At 45.9% G+C, this 17943-nt stretch overlaps 1 protein-coding gene across 11 annotated transcripts in view; it reads left to right on the plus strand.

Annotated features, from left to right (window-relative positions):
* The window catches only part of LOC136786944 (uncharacterized), a 197222-nt gene that overhangs the window by 154928 nt on the left and 24351 nt on the right, over positions 1–17943 (plus strand). Inside the window, exon 6 of one of the 11 annotated variants that reach the window (XM_066983104.1) lies at positions 9150–9339. The exons of the other annotated variants lie outside the window; for them this stretch is intronic. Within the exon in view, the coding sequence (XP_066839205.1) occupies positions 9150–9210 (61 nt within the window). The 3' untranslated portion in view covers positions 9211–9339. Of the gene's footprint in view, positions 1–9149; positions 9340–17943 lie in introns of those variants that run through there. 11 annotated transcript variants of the gene reach the window in all.

The following is a 17943-nucleotide window of genomic DNA, read 5'->3' on the forward strand; positions in this document are numbered from 1 at the left end:
CAGTTCAGCTCAGATTTTCTCAGCGTATTCATCTGTTCAGGCTTCATCTTGCTCCAATACTCATTAATAATCACATTGATTCCTAAGCTTGCCCACTGATTGGATCTTATTTTCGAGGGCACCTGGATCTATATGAATTAAGTTTGACATCTTTCTCATGATTTCGATGAATGTAGAAGCTTTCTGATGTCAGCAACGTCTGACTGCAGCCAGACCTCATCTCTGCAATATCCTTGGTTCGTACAGTTTCTGCCCACATCTAAGCAGCACCTCTTGCTAGAAAGCAGACATCCTTTGTGCAAGGATTTTAAAATGCCAGGAGAGAGAAAATGTTTTTGGGGTATTGCCAATTGGACCAGAAACAGAAATACTAGGAAAAAAACTTAGAAGCAAGCTAATATTTTTTATATTTTTGGTTTAATTTTGAAGAACCAAGAGACTCATAAGGCTTTAGAGAAGTATTGAAACTTTCAGGAGCTTATTGGGATTACTTTTTCTCCGTGATTACAGCACTGTTTTATTCATTTTCCCTAACACATGTATGATAGGCTACTTGCCTTATTTTTATTAATTCAACTAGGGTGCTAAAATCCACCTTAACTTTGTATACTAACAGCCAAGAGCTGAAGTTTGTGGAGTGGCAGTATCTGAACGCAGCCAGTCGTCTGTAGGAGGTTCTTAGCCTGAGCCATCATTACAGCCTCAAAGGTCTTGGCTCTCTCTTACCTGATGCTTTGAGTATCTGTCTACTCAAAGAACTCTGAAGGAACTGCTCCTATAAAAACCACAGTCTCTTAGAAATGCATTGCTTATCTGTGGTAGGCATGTATTGATGGGATGCAAACTAACGTATCTTCATGTATACCCAACTCATGTCGAGTACAGACTTTTAAGTATAACTTTATAGTTGTTTTAAGACTTTGGTCAAGTAGCTGGGTTTGATAATTGAGGTGATTTACTAGGGTGCACAGCTCTCCAATTCACTCTTTGATATAAACAAGGTAATAAATTGAGTGCATGGGGACATGTCTATTAAAAGCCAAAGTAAGAATGAGTGAAACCCCAGGTGCATTGTCAAGATGAATATGCTTGCTGGATAAAGCTGGGCTGGTGCCAGCTGACATGATGACTGAGTGATGAAACAAAGCTAATATGGTTTGACTACAAACAACAGAAAACAAATAGAAAGTGATGAGCAAAGGGGAAAAGTATGAAAAGTACTAAGTTGAGTAACTAGATATCACACAATTTCCATATATATATATATTTTAGAAACAGACCGTATGTACTTAGTGTCTGACTCCCTTTTGAACATGAGAAGATTTTTTATTTTAACTTCTAAAGCATCTGGATTGATGGTGCACCCCTGGAATGACAGTAATGGATCTCCTATTGTTATCAATTTTGTTCAACAGATGTTAGTAACAGACAAGGAAGAAAAATGAAAAGGAATATCGGACAAGAAAAGCTACTTAATGTGAATTCTCTCAGTAGCAAAAAGCTTATTATGGAAATATCAATTAGAAGAATTAGACAACCAGCCTAGGACAATTCTGCCAGTGCCACAGCAGAAGAAGCTATCGCTCATTCGGGGGCAGGCAGAGAAGACAGAGACCCTGCTAGGGGAGGAGCAGGCAGCCCTGGGGGCCGCTCGGCAGCGCTTTGGGCCGGATTCTGGCTCTGTGGCACGTGCTGGCCTGCGGGCACTGCTGGAGCCGCTGCGAGCGTGGCCGGGGGCCGTGCAAGCTCCTGGCCTGGGTCACAGCCACCTCTCGGTGAATTCTCAGGCATCGTTAGAACAGAAGAGTGGTGTGAACCAAATGGAAGCCTTTTCCTATTTGTAGATGATGATTAATGAAGGCTATCAGACATCCCACTTTAAAATTCTTTCCATCAGATAAAACTCCTTCTGTCATCTCGTTCCTTATTTCAATCCATTTTACCTCATCTTTCATTTAATGTGAAATGTCAGAAGCACTCCTCTTTCTCTCTTTTTTTTTTTTTAAAAAAAATCTTTGTCACGTTTGCTGACAACCCACAAGACAAGGTTTTCAGACGAAGGAAACATAACCGGGGTGCCCGTGCACGCCCATGTGAAAACATTGCCATGGCATCGGTGAATAGGCTCGATGGGACTGTACGGTAACTGAGGAAGTTACGGTTTCTTCGAACATTAAGGAATAAAACATCTTCTATTTGTGTTCTCGGGGCTCCTTGTGGTGAACCCCATTGCACAGGTGCCTCCTGCAGCTCCTTTCCCTCCTGCTGCTGCTGCCAGGGCAGCGTCCAAGCTCCATACCGATAACTTCTTGTGGAGAGAAGGTAGGAAAGGAATGAGGCCACTGCAGAAAAGCTGCAGGTGATGGATGGGCAGTTACCTTCTGGCACGCTGCTAAATTTGGGTACTAAATGCTCCTCCTGAGCATTTTGAGAATATAAAAGTCTCATTAAATAGCAAGACGAGAGAGGCAGAGCAGGCTCGAGCTGCACTTTCCTGCGGTGGGCTCCAGAGAAATGCCTGGCTGAACAGGGAGCGAACAAAAAAATGGATGGATCCTCTGAATTCAGCTTTTCTGCCAGTGTGTTGTGGGTTTTTTATTATTTTTGTAATTTTATTTTTTATCTTGTTGGTGCTTCCTATCAGCACATATCAGAGAAGGCAAATTGACTGCGATTGCCTCCAGCTCATGCAGCTCAGAGCCCCGACCGCTGCGGAGCACGTCAGCCCATGCTAATGCTTTTCTGACAACAGAGCTTGTGTGTTAGCGGGATTTTTCTGCTCTGCCTTCAGGTTGGCTCTGTGCTCACGCTAGGATGGATGAATGGCACAAACAGCCATTCATGAATAAGTTCCTGCCAATGTGAAAGCACCCAGTTTTATTTCCAGTGACCTCACACACAGTCATTTGCATCTTCCGTGAAAAACTCACAATTTCTGCAAAGTCACATCTGTTTTTGCATCAAAAAATTACTGTGCATATTTTAAAAAATGCAGTTATATGAATGTTTCTTCTCTGCCCTTGTACACGTTTTATTCATCTACTGAGCTTAATATCATAACGTTGGTGACCAGCTGAAAAATAAGTGTAACTAGAGGATATCTGAAGGAGCAGCTGGTGTCTCGAGAGCAAAGGATTGAGTACTTTTGGGGACTTTGAGTGCCAGAATGTCAGCTGGTGGCTCCAGTTTTTATTTCCTTTTGTAGAACTGTAAGCAATTCTCTTAGTGACATGATGGAGAGGCTGGAGACCCTTTATGCATGCTGTAGGTGTTCTTGTGGGAACACAGTAAGAGATGTTAATTTATTGGAAGAGGCTGGCATGGGAAGTGGTCCAGCAGATTTGCGCATGGTCCTGCTAACCGTTGCGTCTTCTGACTCGGTACCAAACTCCTGCCAAAACTATCAGGGCTCTAAGTTTCAGGGGAAAAGCTTCCGTGGGGGAAGCTGAGCACCTGTCTGTCCCCATACAGACCCTCCGGACTCTGTGCTCTTCCATTACATAAGGGAAGTAGTTTTCCTTTGCCTCACGGGAGTGTTTTGACGATACGTGTATGAATGATGATGAACCTAGGAACTATGGTTACTGGAGATGCAAGACCTATATCCAGTGTTTATTTTATTAATACTTTCAGGTGCATTTGGTATTAATAAAGGTGCTTGGAGAACACGTATGCACGTCCATTGCACGTGAATAAATAAATATATCTGAGCATGGGTGCGTATGTTCATGAATGTGCATGGGGTACTCATCCATTTTTGGACTAAGTCAATAATTGTAGAAGAAGTCAAATATTGAGAAAATTGAGAAAATGCTTAAGAACGTCCACAAAAAGATCTGAACCTTGTAAAGCATTCAGCTTTAGTGAACTTTGTTTAAACCAGTGGATCTCTTGGAAAAATATTAAAGGATGTAATCAAACTAGATAAAACAGCAAATATTGACAGTATGGATTGTCCAAAGCTCCTGAAGTAAAAGAATTACTTTGTGGTTACAGTAGTTTCTGGCTGACTTTTGCACAGAAACAGAAAGGCCAGGGCTGTGATTCTTGCACACAGAAAAGCTATATGACTGGAGGTATTAACAGAAGGGAAAGAGGCGCCTTGCTTTGTGTTATCACTAGCGCAAGGTCTGAAGGTGGCTCATACAGACCGGTCCTGGGGACGAACACAGCCCTGTGCAGATCAGGAGCCCTTTGTTCGGATGCCAGACTTGACCAGGCGTCGGAGATGGGTCCCAGTTTGGTTCTGGATGCTGCAGGTCGTGGTCTATTCGCAGTTACGGATCGCTCTGATAACTTGCTGGCAAATCCCTTTATTTTTGAGAGCTTCTAGACTTTTGTCAGCAGTCGTGAAGGCAGCCACTATTTCAGTATTTCTTCTGGTCCATAAACGACTTCAGTAGCTGATATTAATTGCTAACAGCAAGGAAAGACAGTTAACTGTGTTTTTTCTGGCTTCAGCAAATAGACAATTCCAGATGCATGTGGAGGTTCAGCTCCTCCTCACCGCTCATCCATTAGCTCTCACTTTGAGGGCCACGAAGACTATTTTATGTTCTTGGTGCTTAAGTGCTCAAAGATTAGCAGAAAGCAAATATGAAGGAGTAATAAGCATAATCTAATTGAAATTTCCTCTTGGATTTGAATGACTGTTCAGAAACACTTCTCTCTAAGCCCTAATTTTCTACTTTTAAATACTCTTTGTTTTGTAGTTTGAAAGCTGGTTAGGTATAGTGGGCAAATACCTGACCTTCAAAACAGTAGAGAATGAAAAAATAAACAAATTAATGCCTGCTATTTAAGCGTGTGTAGTGGGTGGTATTTTTGGCTGCCAAAGCCCTGTTCTGTGAATACAAGACATCAAGGCCATGGATATTTCAACACACATTTTAGCAGCAGTGCAAACAGACACTTAACACAAGGCGCTTTGCATACAGAACTTAATGTATTCACTTCGGTACGTTATTTTTAGCTCTGAAGTGCAGTCATGTGGACAGCTGATCTGTTTGTGTTGCCCCTGTAGATTGCAGACATATGTTGGAGTAAATGTGGCAGGGAAAGCATCACTGAGATAGGCATAAATCCTTTTAAGATCAATTATTGACATGCTCCTTAGAAAACTACCTCACTGAATTCACTGTGCCAGTGAGGGAAGAATACTGCCGGTGTTTGCTAACGAAGCAGCCTTACCAAACACGAGGGGAGGGCTGTTTGGTTCCACCATCACTACAGGACGGGCTTAATGTTTGTACACTTAAACGCAATATAAATGCTAAAGAAAAGCAAGAAAAAGAGAAAACAAACGTAGCAAAGCCAGTGAGAGGAAGATGGAGTTTAGTAACATCTTTCAGTGTAGTTACTCAAATCCATAGCAATAGACTCATTAAAATGTACTTGTACTGAATATAAACTCAGAAATGATTCAGAACAGACTTATTACAATGATCATAAAATGGGGTGAATGAGCTCAATTTTCATTTTAATGTAAATTCTTTTTAACTCTGTAATAAATCTGATCTCAAAATCACTCAAATATATATACTTGAAACAGTATGTTTGGCAATATAAAACAAATAACTCTAATGTCTGTGTATGTGTGCTTGAAAACCAGGCAACTGGGAAAGGAAAACCTTTGCATTGAAGGGAATATTTTGTTCCACCTAAAATATTTTTCCTAGCTCTTTGACTACTATATAAAAGTTTACTTAATAATGCCTTGCATCAACTCAAAACAATTAAAAAGTAGTTTGGAGCTGAAAGGAAACCCTGTGAAAGGTTAGTCTCTAATGAGCAGTTCTCTATCTTTCTTGATGAAACAGGAAAACTAGGTGCGTGCAGGCAGGTGATGGACCAAGGGCAGTCATTTTGGAGGCTCAGTTTCAGTAAGTTTCTAATAATCCAGCTTGCTAGTCACAGTTTAATGAACTGTCTTTATTAATAAAACCAGATTCTGGAAGGGAGCTTCCCAGCATGCTAGCCTGGTATCTGCCTTTTCCTCTTTGTTTGGAGAGGAGTCAGCATATGCTCACCAGGTAAGAGCGCGCATCCAAACAGTACTGGTATCAAACATTCTCAGTGTTTTCCCTGGAGCAAAGCAGTTTCAAGGCAGGCTGCCTGGCAAATTTTTTGAATAAGCAGACATTGAAATGAAAAGGCCAGCATCAAGGGAATACAGACAAAAGAAAAGACAGTTTGATTCAAGGAAGAAGTTTAAATGGAAAAAAAGTCCATCTATAACTGTGTTATAAAGCAGGAAAAAAAATAAGCATAGGCCAGAATTTCATTCCATAAATATTCCTGTTTCATTTGCTAGACTCAGGGGGTTCTGTGCACTCTGCAAGATTTGTATATATCTTTTCAGATTCTATTTTGTTCTTTAAAGCAGACAAACAACAAGAACAACAACAAAACCACAAAAACAAAGCCCAACTTTAGGCCTGAACACAAAAGCAGAGGCACATTAAATTGAGCATCACTATAGATTTGCATTTCTTATTCACTAGAGGGAGTACGACTTGGACAGCATTACAATGTGTTAGTAGGTACTAGTTCTTGTGTTCTCATTCTCGCTTTTTAGAGCTAATTTTCAGATGACTTGTTATTGCTGCTGCTGTGATAAGTACAAAATATTTTGAAAAGACTCATAAGCACTGATGTATCTTAAATGCAGTCATTTCTAACAACAGCTCAAAGCCCCCAAATCAGTTGTAGCTTAGGTACTTTGAGGGACCCAATAAGACAAGTAGGAAGAAGCCTCTAAGCAGCACTCAGCCTGTGGTGCCCCAGAACGGTTAAGCCCTTGCACAATATAAAGATAATGTAATCCACTAACACAGTTCCGGGAGAAATGACTGTACGCTGCTGCTAGCAAGTCCTTGTGCAAGTGTCTGCAGGGTGATTTCTCCCAGCAAGCTTCAAAGCAAGCCAATTTTATCTCTTCTGTGATCTGCTAAAGGTGGGGAGAGGAGACAGAAGAGCATTTCCCCACTTCCTGCAGCGCCAGAAGGAATTAAAATAACAGGCGGTGCACAGCACGATGCCGCTGGCACGGCGCTGCGGAAGCGGCTGGAAGAAGCTCGGGAGGCTCAGCTTCGGCTTTTGTTGCTTGTGCTGCCGGTCCCAACAGGTCCAGAGCTGAGCTCTGTTGTCGATAAACAGTGATGGAGAAAATCATTTTTTCTCCATCTGGTTTTTGGCTGTTGATTTAAATCAGCCCTGTACCTGCCGGTGGGTGACAGGAGGTGACAAATGTTGTCGTGGCCTGCTGGGGTGGCAGGAGGCAGGCGGCTGTGGCGGCGGGGCCTGCCCCAGCCCTGTCAGCGCCCTCAGCAGCAGGGCCCTGGCTGAAGGCACCGCGCTGGGGCGAAGGGCCTGCCTTCGCCAGCGGGTCACTTGGCGGCACGCGGCAATGTGTTAGGGGCTTCCTTCTGGGTGCGGCACGAGGAGTGTGCTGGGCCTGCCTTCCCTCACCACCACAGAAATGTGTTTTCCCTTGAAATACATGTTTGGCGGCCTTCTCACTTCTACACGAGCCGCTCTCACTGGTATGCGAGCCGTGCCGGTGGCCGGCTGGCTGTCCCTGTGGCCGCTGCGGGCTGGTTGCGGCCTGCGGGCACCTCACACTTCAGAGCTGCGAGGCCATGGGGCTGCGCTCACACCGCCCTTAACTCAAGCCCTGATCACACTGAGGTTGTGTCTTGTGGGCCAGCATCGTGGTGTTGGATTTGTGGTGTGTGCGGGCGATGACAGGTGTGACTTTGCTAGCAAAAGACATGAAGTCTGTCTGAGCGGGACCCAGACTTTTGGGGAGCTTGCACAGTAATCTGCTTTGTATGCACTTTCTGCAAGCGATGCTCCAGGTCAGTGGCCAAGAGGGTAAAAGTGCGGATCGGTGCAGGAAATGGGGTTTTTTATTACCCACATGTCCACAGTTGACAGTTTTAATACCCTACCACAGAGCAATTGCTCAAGCACCCAAACACCAGGCCTGCCGGATTTTACTGCCGAGCAGGAGCAGTATGGATTTTTACTCTGTTCTCTAGGAAAGTATATCGATTCGGCACAAGAGACATCAATAGGTCCGAGTAACTGAAGCCAGTCTTAAAAAATAGTAATACTAATAAAAAGTGCAGTTGATAAGTGGAATGAGCCATTTATTATTCTGAATGCCACATGGGTCACACCATCTGAATTCTTCGCTGAGTCTCTGTTGACTTCTCTTCTTGCCTTTCAAGCAGTTTTCCTCCCCCCTTTTGGAATAAACCTTGCAGGGACAAGGGAAGGCGGTGTGGGGGATATCAGAGGCCGGGGCCCTCTATCTTCTGGCTGCATTTCTGGAGACTTTTCAATGCTCTTCTTTTTATCTGTGGGCATCTGGGCTCACAAATATCAATGGTACGTTCTTGAAAACACATCATTCTTTGAAACAGAGGGAAAGAAAATGCTTCATACACTTTTGCTTCTGTTTGTCATTAAATCTTTCGCTTGAAACGTTCTGATCGCCTCCACAGCTTGCAGACAGCCCTGAGGACTGCACCTCTGCTCTCTGTTCTCCAGTTCTCAGCCACTTTTAATTAAAAGGGAGGCCAGCATGAAAGCATGCGTGAAAGGCCTGAAATTAGGAAGCATTGTTGTAAATGTGCGGTTCTGTACACTTTAATGCCTGTGAATTAGGGTGCACAGGCAGTGCTTTGCAGGTTCCCCGCTGGCCGGCTCCGTCCCTGCCGCGCTCCTCTTGCCTCCCTCCCCGGCTGTGCTGCTGCGTGTGGGCAGGCTGCAAACCAGATGTGTGAAATCCAGCCCCAAAGAAATAAATCACTATTTAGTATAATCTGCTGTAATCTGTTTCATCTAGCGGGTTTCAGCCAATTCTCTGCTGAAGGTATGGCTTAATGAGTCCTAATTTCGGTCCTGTGCTTTGGGCAAGGTATAGAATTCTGGCAGCTGATCTGACCATTAAATCCATTTCCCTTCAGGTTTATGCCGCCTTCTTTATTCAGTGCTTTCTGCATTTCTGCCTCTACTTTAAGCTTTCATTTTCTCCACTTTTACCAAGTGGCTCCACAAAAAGAGACAGAATAAGATAGGAATTGTCTTTGGTAAAATAAAATGAAGGAAGTCAAGTGATGCTGTTCAGTTTTGCTTTTCAGAGCTGTTCCATTGGAGTCCCAGCCGCTATCAGCAGAGAAGTCGATTGTCAAGCAAAGGTAAAGATTAATGGGACCTTGATTTTCTGGTCAATTTTATGTAAAATGGCTTTATAGAACAGCATTACACCCTGCTTCCCCCGTGCCACGTCCCCCATTGCTAGGACTGAACCTGCGAGCCATGCTCGGCAGTATCCACTAACGCACTTGAACCTTTTGCCTCTCCACGCAGAATTAAAGCACAGCCCAGGCCAAGACAGACCATTAGCACTGACTTGTTTTTCCGAGATGCGAGGGCAGCAGTGAGGAGTGCTGACAGATGTGCTCACGGTCAGCCCGGGGGCTCAAGGCTCAGCCAGGCTCTCTCTCACTTAGGCGTTTTCTGTGCCAGGCTGATGCTCCATCCATTTTGCAGCAGGGGCTGCTCGTTCTGTTCTTGGTGCTTTTGTAAGGTCGGATCTTTGGCAGCTGCAAAATGGCAAATTCTGCTTCACCTGCGTGGAGAAACAGACATGGCACCAGGCACAATGGAGCTACTTGGCTGAACCAGGCAGATATTTATACCTTTAGCTTTTTCACCATCTGTGGGTGAATTTACTAGTAGACAGGACTTGTGAACACTGATGGTAGGAAGCATTGCTCTATTTCAAGCAGGGTATAATCAGGGAGGGAGAGTATATAAATAAAGTGTCTTGCATGAATGCCGGCAGGCTCAGGCTCTCCATCTGCCATGGGCTGGCACAGGGAGGGCGGCGGGGAGATGAAATGGGGCTGGGTGCGTGGGGAGGGGCAGGTGCTCTGCTCGCCCTGGGGGCTGTGGGGCCAGCAGCAGGTGGTGGAGGCTGGTGCTTGGAGAAGCATGTAACTGGCAAGTGAAAAATAGTATTTCATTTCCCTCCCTTGTTTGTGTGTTATGCCATCAGTTTGTATACCTGAGTTAATAGGAATGAGTTATTTTGCTTGTCTATGAATTACCCTTTCCACAATTATGTGCTTCGCAAGTAGCAATTGCTCATTTAATCATCTCCTCTTTCTGCTATGACTGGTGGCTGTTAGGTGGCCTGCTCTCTGGGGAACCATGCTATTGTCTCTCCAGCCTGTAAATCCCATTATTGCTTGTAAGTGGCACCTTGCAACATTTGGAAGAATTGATTCCCCTTACCCTCGGGAAGTTTTTTTCCACTGTTACTGAGTGTGTCCCCCCATCGCAAGCACACAGTCCTAGAGCGATGTGAGTTGCCACTTATTAGAGATCTCCCCTGCACTAGGCTGTGCAGTGTTTGTCAATAGAAAATTTTATCAGTCCATATGTTTTTTGGTGAGAGAAATCTATTTTCTAGAACGCAATAACAATATATATATATATAATATATATTTTGTCCACAGTTCTCTAGGTTATATCTTTAAAAACCCAGAGGAAAGCTGTTATTTTCTGTTAAGCTCTGTTAAGGTGTTAGAGTGAATTCTCCTGAGCCCTCTGATTCGTCTTTTCCAGCCACAGGCACAGTTCTCTGCTGCTGTGCCCGTGGCTGTTCTTTACACCGTGGCCTGGTGTGCAAAAAATCGTGTGGCCCCCCCGGGCTGCCCGGTGCCCGAGGCGATGGGGAGAGGGATCCTGTGAGCGAGGTCAAGCAGATCCTCGCTCAAGGCAAATTCTGATGTAAAAATGAATTTTATGCCATTTCTTCCTTAAGGGGCAAAGATGTTTTCTCCATCCTGGCTGGCAATGTCTCCATTCAGCCCGAAGGAGCTCTGTGCCCTGCTCAGGGGCTGCGCCATGCCCTCGGGGCTGGCTGGCACTGCAGGACCCAGCTTTCAGCCCCTCTTTTACAGTGTGCAAAGAATTTTTTTCCATTCCGCTCCAGCGCTACTGCAGACTTGTGCAACTAGAACATCTTCATTAATGCCTGCTTTACCCCTTTATAAAACTACTAAATATAAAGGGGAGAAACAAAAGAAATAGTCACTGGGAAAAAAAAAAAAAAAAAAAAGAAGAAAAAGAAAAAAAAAGCTGTAATTAACCAATGTCAGATGCCTGCAACATAAATGGGAAATCTGAATAAAAACAATGGCATGTATGAGTTAAGGATGTGAGTCAGCCTGAAGTCAGTGTGGATTGTAATAGCTGCCTCTGGATTGTCTCCAAGACTTAATGCTACACAAAAATAGGCTTCTATTTGTATTACACTAGTAGGGACATCCTACGCAGGCTATTTGGCCTTAGAGAGAGTTGTACTTTGGCTCTGAAATATGAGAAAGTTCTCTTGTACTTTAAGACTTTGTATTTTGACTTTGAATTCAATGTTCAGGAGCACTCAAATCTGAATGTCACGAAGGAGATGCTTTCGCACCACGGAAAAGTTGCAGCTAGCATACTGACAGGAACAGGTTTGATCAGAAGCTTTGATAACCGTCCCAGAAAACTGAACAGGAGCCGACGTCCCCACTACTGGGTGCCGTGGGGTGGCTTCCCCGTGGCAGCGCATCCTGCAGGGAGCATCAGCTCCTGCCGTGGGCTAAAGCTACCTTGGTCAAGGTTAATTATAACTTTCACGGACGTTTTCCACATTCGAGTTCTCACTACAGTGCAATCAGCGAGCGAGTCCTTCACCTAGCAGAGGGAACAGATGGCAGTGATAATCTTTAATAGGCTGTCATAGAAATCAAAGTAATGAAGCAGCTGCACGTTTTCGCACTGTAGCGGCTGAAAGCAGGCTCTTCTATCGGTTCTGATGCTCCGCGCGTAGCAGGGAAGAAAATTGGCATTGTTTAGTTTGGGGAACGATTTCTTCTTTCCTTTAAGCCTCCATCTAGTTGATTTCTTGTCTCACAAGCTAAAAAGGAGTTGACGTCTTTTAAAATTTCCGTGCCATCTCAACAGCTGAGAGTGTTAAGGTTGCTTGGGCTCTTTCAATGATCGGTGTCTCAGGAGGGTAAAGGAACAACTAGCAGGGACAACTTTGTCTTTAGATTACAGAAACGTTTGTGTGGTAGGTAGTCTTGCTGAGAAAAGCCTGCAGGGCAAAGCAAACAAAAAAAGCGGCGATGTTATAATTTAATCAGAAAACCCTTAGCAGAACCATAAGCAAGAGAATTCCTGGCTCAAGGGACACCAAAGAGGAATGGCAGTGTGCTGAGCTCGGGGACAAGATGCTGATGAAAGGTGGAGATCTGCTCGGGCAGGGGGCTTCAGCCCAAGCACCCCATGCCCCTGGGTGCTCCCGGGGCCGAGAGTGCAGATGATGCTATCGAGTCGTGGGCTGAAAGGAAAGCCCCGTAGTTCAAGGGCAATCTAGACGGGGTCCTTGTGGTGTTGTAAAGGACAACCTATAGACCAAAACTACCCTGCATTCATAGAAAGGAGAAATTCTCAGGAAAGCCCAGACACCTTTCACGCCCCAGGTACCCCCCCCCTTTAATGGCTGGGTGAACCTTTCCTCAGGGGGCCCAAGTAGGTGACTGCGGAGCCCGAAAGCCCAAATGTACCGGCCCTGGGAAGTCCATGTCCCTTCCCAGTGTCTGTTCTTTTCCAACATCTGCCTGGATAGAAGTAGTTGAGCTCCCAGGCTGCTGCTCCGAGCAGATCATCAGAATTAACCCCTTCCTCTCAGCCTCGCAGGGACATTTCTGCTCTCACACTGCATCCCAGAACAACAAGTTTGTAATTAAAACAGCAGACAACCATAAATCACACCCTGTCACAGCGAGATATTCAACAGCTGAAGAGATAAGTGTAAATACATCCTGACTGAAGTTCGCAGCAATAGGCAAAGACAATGGGTGAGGATAGTGCCGTAGACAGTGAATTATCTTTGCCATCTGCTTTCTGCTAACACCCATTTATAGAAGAAACTAACATTTGGAAACAGTGAGTGCTGATTGTTGTGCCTGTGGAATAATTTTCCACTGGATACAATTAATCATTAAGCCAATGGAAGACTTAGCATTGCCCCAGCTGCATGTGAAACACCTGCTGGAGCTCCAAGTTCAGCCAGCAGCAAGTTCTCAGAGGGTCAGCTGCTTACGGGAGGCTTCCCAGAAACTCCAGGGTTCCCCCCAAAAGTGGAGAGGGGAGCTGGGATGGCAGTGTGCGCTTTGCAGGGAGCAGAGAGCTATAGGGAATTATAGGAAAAATGCCGTGGTTTCTGCTGGTGTGGCTGGCTGATGTAGCTTGTCCCAAAATTGTCCCCTCGATCTGCTCGAGGGCAGGAAGGCTCTGCAGGAGGATCTGGATAGGCTGGACCAATGGGCTGAGGTCAACTGCATGAAGTTCAACAAGGCCAAGTGCTGGGTCCTGCACCTGGGGCGGAACAACCCCAAGCAGCGCTACAGGCTGGGAGAAGAGTGGCTGGAAAGCTGCCTGGCAGAGAAGGATCTGGGAGTATTGGTTGATAGGCAGCTGAATATGAGCCAGCAGTGTGCCCAGGTGGCCAAGAAGGCCAACAGCATCCTGGCTTGCATAAGAAGCAGTGTGGCCAGCAGGTCTAGGGAGGAGATTGTGCCCCTGTACTCGGCTCTGGTGAGGCCGCACCTCGAGTACTGTGTTCAGTTTTGGGCCCCTCGCTACAAGAAGGACGTGGAGGTGCTCGAGAGAGTCCAGAGAAGGGCGACGAAGCTGGTGAGGGGTCTGGAGAACAAGTCTTACGAGGAGCGGCTGAGGGAGCTGGGCTTGTTCAGCCTGGAGAAAAAGAGGCTCAGGGGCGACCTTATCGCTCTCTATAGGTACCTTAAAGGAGGCTGTAGAGAGGTGGGGGTTGGTCTGTTCTCCCACGTGCCTGGTGACAGGATGAGGGGGAATGGGCGAAAGTTGTGCCAGGGGAGGTTTAGGTTGGATGTTAGGAAGAACTTCGTTACCGAAAGGGTTGTTAGGCATTGGAATGGGCTGCCCAGGGAGGTGGTGGAGTCACCATCCCTGGAGGTCTTTAAGAGAGGTTTAGATGTAGCCCTTAGTGATATGGTTTAGTGTAGGACTTGTTAGTGTTAGGGCAGAGGTTGGACTATATGATCTTGGAGGTCTCTTCCAACCTAGACGATTCTGTGATTCTGTGAAAATTTGAGTTTGGAACAGGCTTGGCAGCAGGCTCGGCTGGGTAGGGGTGCAGGCAGCCCTGCACACGAGGCTCCGAATGCAAGAGGAACAAACCCGTCCCTGCTCTAAGCATCTGGAGTACACCAGGCAGGCCTAGGAGCAGCAAGCGGTAATCACAATCAATTACAGTTGATTAAAAGCCTTGAGAATCCAATATATTGCAAAGCAAAACAAATAGCAACTCTGCAAAAAAAAAGGTAATCAATAGCTAGCCGAGCAGCAAACAATTAAAGGGGAAAAACATCCCAGATTTGTGTCGTGTCCTTTCTTCAGCTTCTCGGTGAGCTTAACGGTTCCCAGCGTTAGGGGCTGATGTGTGTGGGCTGCTCAAGGGGAGCTGGGGCCAGATGGGGGGACAGGAGGGCTCCTGCCTGCCCTGTGTTTCCAGAAGGCTCCTGGATGCTTTGAGGAACAGAAAGAAAAAGAAAATCCATGCTCGTACAGCCCAGAGAGAAAGAAGGAAAGGAAGGTTAGGAGTTTGCTGAAACACTTCTCAGAGGGCGCTTTCATAGCTGAATCTTGTCTAAAATTCCTGATTTTGGAATCTTCAAAGTAAATTGCATCCTCACCAACGAGACCCCGGGTTGTTGTTGGAGGCTGAGCTCAGCCTGGAGTGTAGGTGCAAGGGATGCTGCACAGAGGCTGCACAAAGCGTGCCCGCAGGCTGGGGTCGAGCCCTTTCTACCCAACAGCCTGGGCTGCCTGGCTTAATTAACGTGATGGAGAGGTTTAATCTCTGCCATGAAATGACAAAGAGAATTTTCTATGAAGAAAACTGAAAGTGAACAAGATATTATAGAAACCATTAAAATTTTTCTTTTTTTGTTAGCAACAGCTTCTGGCAAGATGAATAATTTGGAACTGAAAATCATATTTTGAGACAGAGCAGGAGCCCTTGATCTGAAACTAATTTGTTGTCAAAACCAGTTAAGGGATTTTAAGTTGAGCTTTACCCTGAGCCCTGTAACACAATGTAAATACGTAAACCCGCAGAGCTTCTCCACTCTGCCACAACAACTCTTTGCTACTCCAAATCCTCTTTAAAATGGCATGGAACCAGTGAGGCAGGTCCAGCATGCGTTCGTTCCTTCAGCTCCATCCTTGAGCTCCAGCTCCGTGGTGAAGAACCGTGGAGGTGACTCCATGAACAAGCACGAAGCCACGTAGTACAGGGGTCTCAGTCCGCGGTGGGGTTGCACCGGGCTGAATTGCGGGGTGAGGATTAGAGGTCCCGTGTGCGTGGAGTTTGGCCATTTATCCAGCCGTGGGGCAGCCCTCCGGGGCTGCAGCCCCTGTGCTCCGTTCCCGCGGGGAGCTGTGCGTGGACCCCCCTGGGCTGTGAGGGCGGAGGCTCCCCCTGCCTGAGCTGCCTCTGGTGCCGCGGTTCGAAACCTCCCTAGAAAATGAGCAAAGGAATTGGTGGAGGAGGTTTGCCGGGCTATTTATTGCCAACAGTTAACACAAATTATTTTGATATTTTTTGCTCAGTATGTTATTTGCAATTCTGGTTTTTTTGGTCATTATTTGTCCAGCCATATAAACAGCAGCTTAATGCTCAATGATGAATTCAGTGTTCCCCACCTTTCAGCCTCAGCTGTACATAAGTAAATGCTGCCCTTGTTCCCTCACTTCTGGAATGAATATTGATTGACCAGAGAATCACCCGCATCTTTATTCACAAGCAGCAGAGCTCCCATTTGGCCGAGATTTCCAGGAAGGAAAAACTGATTGCAGAACCAAGGCTTGGGGGAAAACCTGAGATGAATTTTTCCCAGGCAATGAATACAGCCGGCAGACACTTCTAATCACATTCAATCCCCTTGTAGGATAGCACAGCAGCATCGTAGCTTGGGCAAGTCATTTAACCAGCGCACACTGCCTGCTGAGGATGTTGGTGGCTGCGGGGTGTCCTCCCCGTCCTCAGGCAGGTGGATCCCATGGACATCAGGGCTCTGCTGGGCTAAACGGTGCCTCTCTGCCAAAGTTACTGCAAAGGTAACACCTAAGCACGGAGCTCCTTGCCTGATGGGGATGGATAGTGCTTCGCCACCCCGCTTCAGGTACGGCATCGGCTAGGTGTCAGGGTTCCTCTGTTTGCTGCTGAAGTCACCGCTCTCTTTGTCTGGAGCCAGGAGCTCCGGTGCTCCGTCGCAGGACCTCAGCCTGTGGGGCTGCTCTGCGGCACGAGCCGTCCCTGGGCTGTGACAGAGCGGGACGGCTGTCACATTCCTCTGTGTGCTGAGTAAACAGGATCACGTAATAACGACTTAATTATAAAACCTAATGGCGTAAGACTATTATGATTTGTGGAAAATTGGTCATTAGCTGCGGGAGTTTAAAAAACAAACATTTTTCCTTGACACTTCCACTCAGCCACGCTGAACAAACACATGCTGGAAAATTTAGAAATGTAACACATTGTTCAAAGCGCTTAAACGCGAGGAGCTCAGTTTTGCTGGGCTGACATGAGTTTGGCTGACAAATCTGCAGCCCCGATCACCCCGCAGATCCAAGCGGCTTTCCACGAAGTGTAGAGCAGGGCCCGTGGGGAACCTGTCTGAGCCCCCAGGCACCCACGGCTGCCTCCACTGCCGTGAGAACGGCTCCCCACCTCTCCTCCCTCTTTGAAATAAAGCAGAAAACTTCCCAGCTGGCATCAGCTGGAGTGATGCGTGCTGACGCTCCCAATTAGCCTCCCGGATTCAAGTTTGTATCCAACTAAACGTAGTATTAACGAGAATTAGGTCACTTTTAATTAGCTGCAGTTAGCGTAGTTGATTCTCCTCTCCCAAATACATCACTTCTGATATTAACCATCAAGTAGTCTTTCTCGGAGCAATTATCCCATCAAAATTGGTTGCTCTCATGGTTAACAATTTTCATAGTAATGCATTAATTGCCCCTGGCCTACCCACTGTTTAATCAGCAAGGTGGGTATTAGTTTCTGGATGTGATTGATTTCAAGGGACTTGGTGCTTAATTACATTTTAGCAGAGTCTGTTTTGAATCCTTAGAGGAGAGAGACACTTTCTGTTTGGCTTTGAGCTTATCGCGTTGGAGGGATCTAAGTAACTAAATTATTCCATTCATTCTTAAGCACTCTCGTCACCAGATTGTGGAGTTTTGTCATTTCTGATTCATCTTTGCCCAGAAGAGCTCACCCCAATTGTAGGGTTTGCATTAATAAGTAAGTTTGCTTTAAAAAATAATGATTACATTATATATATCTGTATGTCAGGGATGGATAGAGTGATCTCTCAAAATGTAATTTGTATATCAATCAGTTAACTCAATGGTTTGGGATGAAATGTGCTATATAAATGCAAGACCATAATTTATCTTCTTTCTTCCTGTGTCTCAACATAATTGCACCTTTATTGCCCACTCTCACTCACCAGAAACAAGAGCTGCAAGGCTGGGTCAGAGCAAGTGTCCATCTAACGTGGGGCCAGTCCCTGGCAGTGCTCGTCAGAGGAAGCTACGGAAACCTCGTGGCCAGTTGGGGAATATTTAAAAAAAAAATCAAGGTACCATCACAATAGTTCTGGAGAGCCTACTTTCCTGCCAGTCTTGCGTGCCCCTTGTATTTGTGTCAGCCCCTAGACTCAGTACACCCTTGGTAGTTGGTTTCTCTGCACAGCAGGAACTCATTTCTTTCACTCCGTTTTGCCACTTTCTAATTGCATTGACAATTCCCATTGTGCTTGT

Source organism: Anser cygnoides, chromosome 25 (genome assembly GCF_040182565.1).
Source record: "Anser cygnoides isolate HZ-2024a breed goose chromosome 25, Taihu_goose_T2T_genome, whole genome shotgun sequence".
Taxonomy (NCBI): Eukaryota; Metazoa; Chordata; class Aves; order Anseriformes; family Anatidae; genus Anser; species Anser cygnoides.